We start from the raw sequence: 12936 nt of genomic DNA on the forward strand, positions 1-12936 counted from the left end.
ATTTGTTGCCCTTTTTTGAGCTCATATGTCTGTGAGAATATGATTTGTGTGTGTGTCTGTACAGGTTTTGGTGGTTTACAGGGACGTACAATTGTATAAGGACATGGGTATGACCTAGTTGCACTATATCAAGGTGGTTTATGAGGACATACATGATGTTTTTATCATTTAAAGCGCTTTCAAATCAAAATTGGTTGCGTTGGGTTTAGGTTAGGGTTAGGGTAAGGCTATATTATAAGCATTTTTTAAAGTATAAATTCAATATGTCTATAATAAGTCCCTGTAAACCACCAATACCAGTGTATGTGTGTGTGCGTGTGTTGTAAAGACTTGCATGAATGTGTATGTCTTTGTGTGTGCGTGTAGCATTGTATAACTCAGATGCAAGCCTCAAGTTAGACTTGAGAATTGTTGTATAACGTCAACAAAATGTAAACCTTTCCTAATATCAAACCTATGATATAAATATATAAGGTGTAAATGTAAACCTGTAACACATATACAAATTGTATTTACAATACAGTCATATAGTCCGGGTGAAGTGGAAGTTGCTGCAGATTTTCTTTTCACAAATATTTATTGTTTATTAATGGGTGAACTATTCCTTTAATTAACAGAAAAAGCTTCTAAAGTCAGGAAATGAATTTGATTGGAGGAAAAATCCTCAAAATCACAATGACTGATCATTTCGTGTCTGTACAAAAACAACACGAGCTGAAAGATGACTTGTTGGATATTAGTGACCAAACAAAGCAGTAAGTGAGCTTGCAAATGATGCTCCTGTATTGAATAGAATAGAATAGAATAGAATAGAATAGAATAGAATAGAATAGAATAGAATAGAATAGCTCTTGTTTAATGATCTGACATCTCTGTGTTTTTACCATTGCTGTATTGAAAGTCTGTCATTTTTTTATATGATGGATATAAAATTGATCATGATCTAAGTATATGACAGGTGTGTGTGGGTGTTTGTGTGCGCGCATGTGTGTCTATACATGTGTGTGTGTTACTAATACTTGCATTATTCTTGCCAATTTTGCACAATTTCCTTTTTTTAATCTGCACTGTAAAAAGAGGATTGGTTGAATTTACTTTAAAAAGTGAGTAACTCAATTATTTTTAAGTTCTGAAGCAAATAACTGCCGCTATTCACATGGACATGCTTATGCATATGTGCATAATTGTGACGAAAATTCTAAGGAACAGTTCACTTTTTTGGAAAATAGGCTCATTTTATAGCTCCTTTTAGCATTTTTAGCTTAGCTTAGCATAGCACATTGAATCAGATTAGACTATTAGCATCTCAAAATGTCTTTTAATAATATTCAAAGGAAAAAAATGGAAAATTTTACATAACGAATTTTAAATGAAAAGTTGCTACTTTCTAGGGCGATATGTCTAGGAACTTTAGCTAGAATAAATAAAAACGATACTCATGAATCTCCACAAGTTTTACAATTTCTTTAATCTATTTACTCAAACTCCGGGTCTGAGCACTTTTAGCTTAGCTTAGCATAGATCATTGAATCAGATTAGACCATTAGCATCTCAAAAATGTCTTTCAATAATTTTCAAAGGATTTAAAATTCCACACAACAAATTTTAAATCAATAGTTGCTATTTTCTAGGACGATATGTCTAGGAACTATACTCTCATTGCAATGTTTCGTTTATTAACGACGAATGGACACTTTAGGTTTGTTTGAATATTCTGCATCTCTCATGTTTTGCTAGAAGAAGTAAAAGCGATACTCATGCATCCTCGCAAGATGGAAAAGTTTTTGACTTACCATTTTTTAATCCATTCAGTCGATCTCCGGGTCTGGCAGGAACACTTTTAGCTTAGCTTAGCATAGATTGTTGAATCGGATTAGACCATTAGCATCTCTCTTGTTTAGCTAGAAGAAATAAAAGTAATTCTAACGTATCCTCATAAGATTAATACAAAATGAGCTGTCTAACAATCAGTTGAAAATTAAAATGCTCATATTTGATGATGACAAATAAAAGTTGAGCAGTGGTTTTCCAGACAGCCTATAAGCTACAGGCCTGAACGATAGGTAAATGGCAACATTGTGACAACGTTGTAACAACAAAAAATAGAAACCTCAACTTTTTAATAAGGTTGATACAAAGTTTTTAGAAGGTTGCTATATTGAGGAAACATTGTTGTGAAATAGGAAAACTCAATTTTGAACGAGATGCTAATGGTCTAATCCGATTCAATGATCTATGCTAAGCTAAGCTAAAAGTGTTCCTGTCAGACCCTGACATTGGCTAAATGGATTTAAAAATGGTAAAACTCACCTGTTTTACTATTTACTAATACTTGCAGTATTATAGCATCTGCACTGTAAAAAAGTGATTAGTTGAATTTACTTTCAAGAGTGAATAATCCGTTGCCTTAAATAATTGTAAAATTATTTCAAATGCATAATTGTAGAAATCAAAGCAACACTTTTTTATTTTATTTTTTTTTATTTTTTTTTTTATTTTTTATTATTATTATTTTTTTATTATTATTATTTTTTTTTATTTTATTTTATTTATTTTATTTTATTTTACTTTATTTTATTTTATTTTATTTTATTTTATTTTATTTTATTTTATTTTGTTTTGTTTTGTTTTGTTTTGTTTTGTTTTGTTTTGTTTTGTTTTATTTTAGCTAAAAGTGCTCTCGCCAGAACCGGAGATTGGCTGAATGGATAAAAAATTGTAAAGCTAATACTTTTTCATCTTGCGAAGATACAAGAAGTTAAACAAGAGAGATAAATAATAATAAAACAAACAGTTCGTCGTTAATGAACGAAACATTGCAATGAGAGTGTAGTTCCCAGACATATCGTCCTGGAAAATAGCAACTTTCATTTAAAATGTTTTGTGTGAAATTTTCAGTGCGTTCCTTTATAAATGATTGAAAGACATGTTTTAAATGCTAATGGTCTAATCCGATTCAATAATTTATGCTAAGCTAAGCTAAAAGTGCTTCCCCCAGAACCGGAGAACGACTGAATGGATTCAAAAATGGTATAACTTTCGAAGCTATATGGGTATTGCTTTTATTTCTTCTAGCTAAACAAGAGAGATACATAATATTCAAACAAACAATCCGTCGTTTATAAACGAAACATTTGAATGAAAGTGTAGTTCCTAAACAAATCGTCCTGGAAAATAGCAACTTTCATTCAAAATTTTTATTGTGAAATTTTCAGTTTGTTCCTTTTAGAAAATTATTGAAAGACATTTTTGAGATGCTAATGGTCTAATCCAATTCAATGATCTATGCTAAGCTAAGCTAAATGTGCTTCCGCCAGAACCGGAGATCGACTGAATGGATTCAAAAATGGTAAAACTAAAACTTTTCCATCTTGCAAAGATGCTTGAGTATTGCTTTTATTTCTTCTAGCTAAACAAGAGAGATACGTGATATCCAAACAAACCTAAAGTGTCCATTCGTCGTTAATAAATGAAACATTGCAATGAGAGTAAAGTTCCTAGACATATCGTCCTAAAAAATAGCAACTTTCATTCAAAATTTTTCATGTGAAATTTTCCGTTCGTTCCTTTAAAAATTATTGAAAGACATTTTTGAGATGCTAATGGTCTAATCCGATTCAATGATCTATGCTATGCTAAGCTAAGCTAAAAGTGCTCTCCCCAGACTAGGAGATCGGCTGAATGGATTCAAAAAATTGTAAAACTCAACTATGTTACTATTTGTTGTAAAATCAGCCTTTTTAATAGAGTGTTCCTTCAGTTACATTTGGTTTACTCACTTTTTATTAGTAACTAACGGCATTTCCAGTGTGTTTAAATTATATTTGTTGCTCTCAGTTTCTTTGTATTATATATATATTATATTTTTTGCTCTCAGTCTTGTGTCGGTGGGCTTTGTCCAGTGTTTTGTGACTGACGGACTGAACTTTATATCTCTGTAAGCTCCAGTGTAGGTTGGAGGTGCTAAAAGATGACCGTCGTGGCCATCGGACCTTCAGTTCTCGAGTAACTATCCCAAAAAAACACCCACTCTCTCTGTTTTTATGTCTTCTGTTCCCTCTTTTCCTTCGCTCCTCCTTTATCCATGTCGCTTCTTCTCATGTCAGTCCTGAATAAAGTGTGATACATGTTTTATTACATGATATATGTCAATATTTGACTTGAGGACTATATGGATGAAGATGCATAAGTGTGTAAATAATGCAATGGGATTTCTTTATTCAAGTCTAAATACTTTTTGATTGTAATATCTAGTGTACGAACTAAATAAAGCAGTCATATTTATGCAAAGAAAATTGATTTTAGACTGAAAAGACCTGTTGTTACAGCTGAATCCTGTAAATTCTGAAGGAGAGAGTCAGATTACAGTGTGTGTGTGTTTTAGTGCAGTGCTGGTATGTGCGTGTGGGTTTTGCTGAGATCATCATGTTGTTTGATTTATTCTTCGTCTTCTGCTCTTTCAGCTCTTTCTCTCATGTTTCTTGAATTGACTGTTTCTTCAGGATCACACACACTCGATGGAGATACTACAGTAGAGCTGATTATAGTGCGCTTCTCACAAGCTAAAGCAAATACACACGTGGTCTGAATTAAAGAAAATAAAGCACAGATGGAAAATAAAACACATTCCAGCAAAAAAAAAAAACACTTTTAGTAAAATAAAATGTCTAAATGGTATTAAATACAAAATAAAATCCTATTTAATTATTAAATATAAATGTTAAATATGAAATTATAATGATATACATGTGTTTATTTCTTTTTGGATTAGGAAGAAGCTATTTACAGCTATTCAAGATCATAGAAAAATTATTTCCATAATAATATAAATGTATATACATATACAAATATGGACAGTGGGTATGAAAAGTATACAGAAGACCCTCTTAAATTTGTCACTCATTGTTATATTGCAGCCATTTGCTAAAATCATTTGAGTTTATTTTTCTCCTCATTAATGTCCACACAGCCACATTGACAGAAAAACACAGAGTTGTTGACATTTCTGCAGATTTAATACATACAGTTGACGTCTGAATTATTAGCCCCCCTGTTCATTTTCCCCCCAATTTCTGTTTAATGGAGAGCAGATTTTGTCAGCACATTTCTAATCATAATAGTTTTAATAACTCATTTCTAATAACTGATTTAATTTATCTTTGCCATAATGACAGTAAATAATATTTGACTAGATATTTTTCAAGACACTTCTATGGTTAGGGTAATTAGTTCTTGTATAATGATGTTTTGTTCTGTAGACAATCTAAAAAAATAGCTTTATATGATATAGAGCTAATAATTTTGACCGTAAAATAGTTTTTAAACAATTAAAACTGATTTATTCTAGCCAAAATAAAACAAATAAGACTTTCTCCAGAAGAAAAAATATTATCAGACATACTGTGAAAATTTCCTTGCTCTGTTAAACATCATTTGGGAAATATTTTAAAAAGAAAACAAAATTGAAAGGGGGGCTAATAATTCTGACTTGTACTGTATATCTGCCAGTGGAGAAATTAAGCTTGCTTATTTTTATTTATTTATTTATTTATTTATTTATTTAGTTATTCATTTATTTATGTTTGTTTGTTTGTTTGTTTGCCTTTTTATTTTGCATTAATCAGAACCAAATTATTTTAAATTAAGCTTATTTTTAGCCTATTTATTTAATTTTTATTTGTATTTATTTATTTATATTTATGTTGTTTTATCTTTTATATTTTTATTTTGCATTAACCAGAACCCAATTATTTTAAATGAAGCATATTTATTTATTTATTTGTTTGTTTGTTTGATTTATTACATTATTTTTTTTATTATTTATTTGTATTTTATTTTATCTTTTTTTTTTTTTTTTTTTTTTTTTTTTTTTTGCATTAAGCAGAATCCAATTAAAGTCTACAGGAGCCAGGACATAATTTCTCATGCTCTTTTAATTCCCAAGTAAATATTTATATTGAATTTGTAGAATTTGTAGATTTGTTTTGAAACTCAAGACAAAACAGTGAATAACTGGAATAAAATACAGTTTAATATACTTGACAGTATATTTTCAAAAGGATTTTGAGGTTATTTATTTAATTATTTATTCATTTGTGCTTATTTATTTGTTTTTATTTTATTTTATTTATTTGTATTAATTTATTTTTATTTATTGATTTATTTATTGATTTATTTATTTGTATTTTTGTTTATATAATAATCAGAAATGTTTCTCTGAAGGCTTACGGTAATGATGCTGAAAATTCAGCTTTGCGTCATAGGAACAAAATACAGTTATATATTAATTATTACATCAGTCATTATATTAATATTTTCAAAAGGAAATCAGCTATTTATGTATTTATTTATATATATAAATTAATAATATGTATAATTAATTAATTAGTTAGTTAGTTAGTTAGCTATATATTTATTATTATTATTATTATTATTATTATTTATTCAAGGAATAAAATATTCATATAATAAAATAAAATATTTCAAGAGGTAAACAGCTATTTATTTCTATTTTTTAATAATTGTTTTTTTATTTATATTTACTTATTGTTATTTATTTATTTGTTTATTATTTATTTTAGTTTATTTATTTTATAATAATCAGAAATGTTCCGCTATAGGCTCGAGTAATGATGTTGTATTTTTTTAACAGCTGTTTTTAATGATAATATTCTTTCACAATTTCTGCTGTAGTGTTTGATCACTGGCCTGTCTCTGTTTCTCCTCATTACATCTCAGAATTCTCAGCATTGCTTATTGTTTTTTGTGGGGTTTTGTAGCAAACATCCCATGAAAGCTCCATGCGAACACAGCAGAATTAAATATTAATATATATAAATAAATAATACATATTTTTCCTTCTTTTCTTTCATCAGGTGCAGTCCCGATGCAGCAGCAAAGAAAACATCTTACGAGCAAGTAGGTTTTCTTTTCTTACTTTTATCTTACAATGACTTTTTGGGCTTTTACTGCAGGTGATTATGATTATGACGCTCTTTATGTGGTCAAACCTGAAAAATGTGCCATTGTTTTATAATATTTGTTAGTATCAGATGATCATCACAAGAACAAATGCATATCCTTTTCTTTATTTGTTAGCAAATAAATAGAGAAATGAAGAGAAACAGCATCTAAAATGCCATCAATATCTATATTTTCATGGATTTAATTTATTTTCTCATTATTTTGGTTTTATTTGATTATTTATTTTTATTAATTATCATAATTTTTAATATAATGGAGGAAATGAAGAGAACCCCACATCTAAACTGGCCTAAATGTGTGGATATTTTTACTGATTTCTTTTATTTTCTCATTATTTTGGTTTTATTTGAATATTTATTTTTCTTAATTATTATAATTTTTAATATAATGGAGGAAATGAAGAGAACCTCACAGCTAAACTGGCCTAAATGTGTGGATATTTTTACTGATTTCTTTTATTTTCTCATTATTATTTTTTTTTATTATTTGTATTGGGATTTTGTAAGGTTTTTACAGCTAATTAAGGTCATTTGTTGCACTTTTATTTGAATATTTTATTTTTCAGTGTATTTTAATACATTATAAAACTGCATTTCCTAGTAAGAGCTTATTTTTATAGGTTCACAATGACTTTTTGAGCTTTTACTGCATGTAATTATGAAATCTGATGGTCTTTATGTGGTCAAACCTGAAAAATGTGCAATTCTTTTATAATATTTGTTAGTATCAGATGATCATCACAAGAACAAATGCATATGTTTTTTTTTATCTGTGAGCAAATTAATATAATGGAGGGAAATGAAGGAGAAACAGCATCTAAAATGATCTAAATATGTATATTTTTTATGTAAATTCTGAACTTTTTTTGCACTAATTTTTTTAAATACACATAATATTATATATAAACTTTTATTTTATTTTCTCACTTTTTTGTCTCATTTGTATTTTAATAGAATTTTAAATGTATTTTTTACTCATTGTTTTTGGTTTTATTTGGATATTTATTTTTATTGAAAAATTATAAATAATTATTTATTATTACTTTTTTAGTATAATGAGGAAAATGAAGAGATATGTATATTTTTGTAGATTTGATTTATTTTACTTTTGCGTTATAATTATATATATATATATATATATATATATATATATATATATATATATATATATATATATATATATATATATATATATATATATGCACAGTGGGTACTGAAAGTTTTCAGACCTCCTAAATTTTATTCACTCTTAGTAATATTGCAGCCATTTGCTAAAATCATGTAATTGATTTTTTTTTCTCCTCATTATTGAACACACAGCAGCCCATATTGACAGAAAAACAGAGTTGTTCAAGTTATTCACCGCAGGATTTGGTTATCCTCTGCCATTTCTCCTTGCAGATCTTCTCCAGTTCTGTCAGGTTGGATGGTAAACGTTGGTAGACAGTCATTTTAGGTCTTTCCAGTAAATGCTCAATTGGGTTTAAGACAGGGCTCTGGCTGGGCCACGGAGTTGTTGTGAAGCCACTTCTTTAAATTAGCTGTGTCCACAATTCTGTGTTTTTCTGTCAATACGGGCTTCTGTGTGGACTTTCATAAGAGAAAAAATGAACTTGATTTTAGCAAACGGCTGCAATATAACAAAGACTGAAACATTTAAGAGGCTCTGAATATTTCCATACCCACTTTATTTAACAAAAAGGCAAATATGTGTTTGTACGTGTTTGCGTGTGTGTTTGCCTGCATGTGTTTCCCTGTGTGTGTGTGACTATGTTTGTTTGCATGCGTGTGTGTGTGTGTGTGTGTGTGTGCGTGTGTGCGTGTGTGTGTGTGTGTGTGTGTGTGTGTGTGTGTGATGTAGGTCATAGTGCGGTGGACATCACCAAAGTGGCTCGGAGGCACCGCATGTCTCCATTTCCTCTCACCTCTATGGACAAAGCCTTCATCACTGTGCTGGAAATGACTGCGGTTCTGGGCACTGAGATCATCAACTACAGAGGTGAGGCGGCACACACCTGCATTCAAAACTAAACTCAGCAGTAGAAATATCACCGTTTGAAGAAGTCAATTATATTGTACAATTGCAGATGAACTACGGATATGATTGACCGCTGTGCTTATCTGTTCACACTACTCGCATGTGTGTGTGCGTGTGTGTGCGTGTGCGTGTGTGTGTGTGTGTGTGTGTGTGTGTGTGTGTGTGTGTGTGTGTGTGTGTGTGTGTGTGTGTGTGTGTGTGTGTGTGTGTGCGTGCGTGTGTGTGTGTTGTTGCAGACGGCATGGGTCGAGTACTGGCTCAGGACGTTTATGCCAAAGACAACCTGCCTCCATTCCCTGCCTCTGTGAAAGACGGATACGCTGTCAGAGGTGAGGCAGATGTGGGGATTTTGCATTAATAGTCATCAGAGTTGATAAACTTGTGAATGAGAGAGCACCACAAACTCGTTTTTGCATTCCAGTTTGCTGAAATAACTGAGGAAAAACTCTGTTTACGGCTTTCAGAAAAAGGAGACTGTATGATAATGGCAGCCAGAAGATAGAGATCAATGGCAAATTTACCGTCCCGCGCACACTGCATCACTAACATAAGAGTTAACTACATCTTTTGTAATTAGTTTGTAGTCAGTGAAACTCAGGGAAAAGTTTTAATGTGGGAACCCTAACTGCGTCCCAAATGGCACACTATACACTATGTACTTATTCACTTACACACTCAACAGCACAGTATATATATATATATGTATTTTCGTCCTAAATGGAACCCTAAGGCTGCGTCCCAAACCACCCACTACTCAGTAGGTACCAGTGGTGTTGTCCTAAAAAAATAGGTGGTGTACTATTACCCACCTAATCCAAATTTTAAAAGTAGGCAAAGAAACGACGAAAGTCAATGTGTATATATAAAATGCTGCGCTTCCCACCTCCAGTCGCAATGACTTCTGGGACTTCTAGAGCGAGTTCGCTGCTCAAGACTGCATCGGTGCGTCCACGATATCAAGAACACATCCAGGATATTTCATGCGTCCTCCGTACTGGCGGTCTTGAGTATTGGAACTGAACTTTGGCAGCTGATAATGACGTTACAGGAGAACACGAGGATGCAAGACCACTGAAGAACACATATTGAGGAACAGCCATGGTCAAGACGATCTGCTGCAGTTCAAACTGAGCATCAGAATGGGGAAGAAAGGGGATTTAAGTGACTTTAAACGTGGCATGGTTGTTGGTGCCAAACGGGCTGGTCTGAGTATTTCAGAAACTGCTGATCTACTGGAAATTTGGCATCACCAACATGCAAGCATGGATCCATCCTGTCTTGTATCAACGGTTCATCTGCTGGTGGTGGTGTAATGGTGTGGGGGATATTTTCTTGGCACACTTTGGGTCCATTATTACCAATTGAGCATCATATCAAAGCCACAGCCTACCTGAGTATTGTTGCTGACCATGTCCATCCCTTTATGACCACAGTGTCTCCATCTTCTGATGGCTACTTCCAGCAGGATAATGCACCATGTCATAAAGCGTAAATCATCTCAGACTGGTTTCTTGAACATGACAATGAGTTCACTGTACTCAAATGGCCTCCACAGTCACCATATCTCAATCCAATAGAGCACATTTGGGATGTAGTTAAACGGGAGATTGGCATCATGGATGTGCAGCTGACAAATCTGCAGCAACAGCGTGATGCTATCATGTCAGTATGGAGCAAAATCTCTGAGGAATATTTCCAGTAGCTTGTTGAATCTATGACACAAAGGATTAAGGCAGCCCTGAAGGCAAAAGGGGTCCAACCATGTACTAGTAAGGTGTACCTAATAAAGTGGCCGGAGAGTGTGTATCATATGAAAACTTTTAACATTTCGATAGGTATTACTGAGCAACAATTATTAATTAATTTTTGGCCAGTATAATCAGAGTTGATGTTTTTGTGTGTGTGTGCGTGTGTGTGTGTGTGTGTGTGTCCTGACAGCGGCTGACGGTCCCGGGGACAGATTTATTATCGGCGAGTCTCAGGCCGGAGAGCAGGTGAGAACACCTATCCGAAATGAGAGATGATGTGAGAAATGCGCCTTCAGAAGTGTGTAAATGACCCGTGTGTGTGTGTTTTCAGCCCACACACACCGTGATGCCCGGCCAGGTGATGCGAGTGACGACTGGTGCTCCGATTCCCTGCGGCGCTGATGCTGTGGTGCAAGTAGAGGACACTGAGCTCCTGCGCGAGTCTGAGGACGTAATGATGATCCATCAGTTGACATGTTCAGTGTGTGTCTGTGAGTCTCCTGCTCATCTTGTGTTCATTAATCATCCACTGCTTTACTCAGGGCACAGAAGAGCTGGAGGTGCGCATTCTGGTGCAGGCCCGTCCAGGACAAGACATCAGGTGTGTGTGTGCGTGCACTCGAGTGAGTGTACATGTGTGCTCTGGAGTGTGTGTGTGTGTGTGTGTCAGTGTCTCTTTTTGTGTGTGTGCGTACCTGAGTACTGTATGTGTGTGTGCATGTGGGCACTTGAGTGTGTGTGTACGCACTAGAGTTTGTATGTGTGAGCACTAGAGGGTGTGTGTGTGTGTGTGTGTACACTTGAGTGTGTGCATGCGTGTGTGTGTGTCTCTTATTGTGTGTGTGCATACTTGAGTACTGTATGTGTGTGTGCATGTGGGCACTTGAGAGTGTGTGTACGCACTAGAGTTTGTATGTGTGAGCACTAGAGGGTGTGGGTGTGTGTGTGTGTGTGTGTGTGTGTGTGTGTGTGTGTACTTGTGTGTGTGCATGCGTGTGTGTGTGTGTGTGTCTCTTATTGTGTGTGTGCATACTTGAGTACTGTATGTGTGTGTGCATGTGGGCACTTGAGTGTGTGTGTGTGTGTGTGTGTGTGTGTGTGTGCGTGCGTGCGTGCGTGCGTGCGTGCGTGCGTGCGTGCGTGCGTGCGTGAGTGTGTGTGTGTGCGCGTACTTGAGTGTGTGCGTGTGTCAGTGTCTCTTATTGTGTGTGTGTGTGTGTGTGTGTGCATGTGTGCACTTGAGTGTGTGTCTGAGCATGTGTGCACTAGAGTATGTTTGTGTGTGTGTGTGTGTGCGCGCACAATTGTGTGTGTGTGTGCACGCACTAGAGTGTGTGCACTTGTGTGTGTGTTTGTGTGTGTCTGTGTGTGCGTGTGTGTGTGTGCGCATACACTAGTGTGTGCATGTGTGCACTTGAGTGTGTGCACTTGAGTGTGAGTGTGTGCATGTGTGCACTTGAGTGTGTGTGTGCTTGTGTGTGTTCGTGCACTCGAGTGTACATGTGTGTGTGTGTGTGTGTGTGTGTGTGTGTGCTTGTGTGTGTGTGTGTCTCAGTGTCTCTTATTTTGTGTGTGCTTGAGTACTGTATGTGTGTGTGTGTGTGCGTACTTGAATGTGCGTGTTTGCGTGTGTGTGTGCGTACTTAAGTGTGTATGTGTGTGTCAGTGTCTCTTATTGTGTATGTACGTACTTGAGTACTGTATGTGTGTGTGCATTTGAGTGTGTGTGTGTTTTGTGCACGCACTAGAGTGTGTGTATGTGTGTGTGAGCTGTGTGAGCACTAGAGTATGTTTGTGTATGTGTGTGCGCATACTTGAGTGTGTGTGTTTGTGTGTGCACGCACTTAGAGTGTGTGTGTTTGTGTGTGTGTGCGCGCACTAGATTGTCTGCATGTGTGCAATTGATTGTGTGCAAATGTGTCTCATTGTGAGTGTGTGTGTGCGCTTGCATGTGTGTGTTATGCGCATGTGTGTATATGTGTACGTATGTCAGTGCAGTTTCCGTGTGTGTGTGCGTGTGTGTGTGTGCGCACTTGAGTGAGTGTGTGCATGTACATGTGTGTTTCCGTGCATGTGAGTGCTTGTATGTATGCCTGTGCATTTGCTTGCATGTGTGTGTTATGTGCATGTGTGTATAAGTGTACGTGTGTAAGTATTTCAGTGCAGT

The 12936-nt window shown here is 34.6% G+C and overlaps 1 protein-coding gene across 1 annotated transcript in view; it reads left to right on the forward strand.

The window, feature by feature from the left end:
• gphnb (gephyrin b) overlaps nt 1-12936 on the forward strand; it is a 156140-nt gene that overhangs the window by 129079 nt on the left and 14125 nt on the right. The window contains exons 9-14 of the mRNA XM_056480644.1: nt 6876-6918; nt 8845-8982; nt 9258-9350; nt 10960-11015; nt 11101-11220; nt 11312-11370. Coding sequence (XP_056336619.1) covers nt 6876-6918; nt 8845-8982; nt 9258-9350; nt 10960-11015; nt 11101-11220; nt 11312-11370 — 509 coding nt within the window. The remainder of the gene's footprint in view (nt 1-6875; nt 6919-8844; nt 8983-9257; nt 9351-10959; nt 11016-11100; nt 11221-11311; nt 11371-12936) is intronic.

The sequence above is a fragment of the Danio aesculapii genome, chromosome 20, assembly GCF_903798145.1.
Source record: "Danio aesculapii chromosome 20, fDanAes4.1, whole genome shotgun sequence".
NCBI lineage: Eukaryota > Metazoa > Chordata > Actinopteri > Cypriniformes > Danionidae > Danio > Danio aesculapii.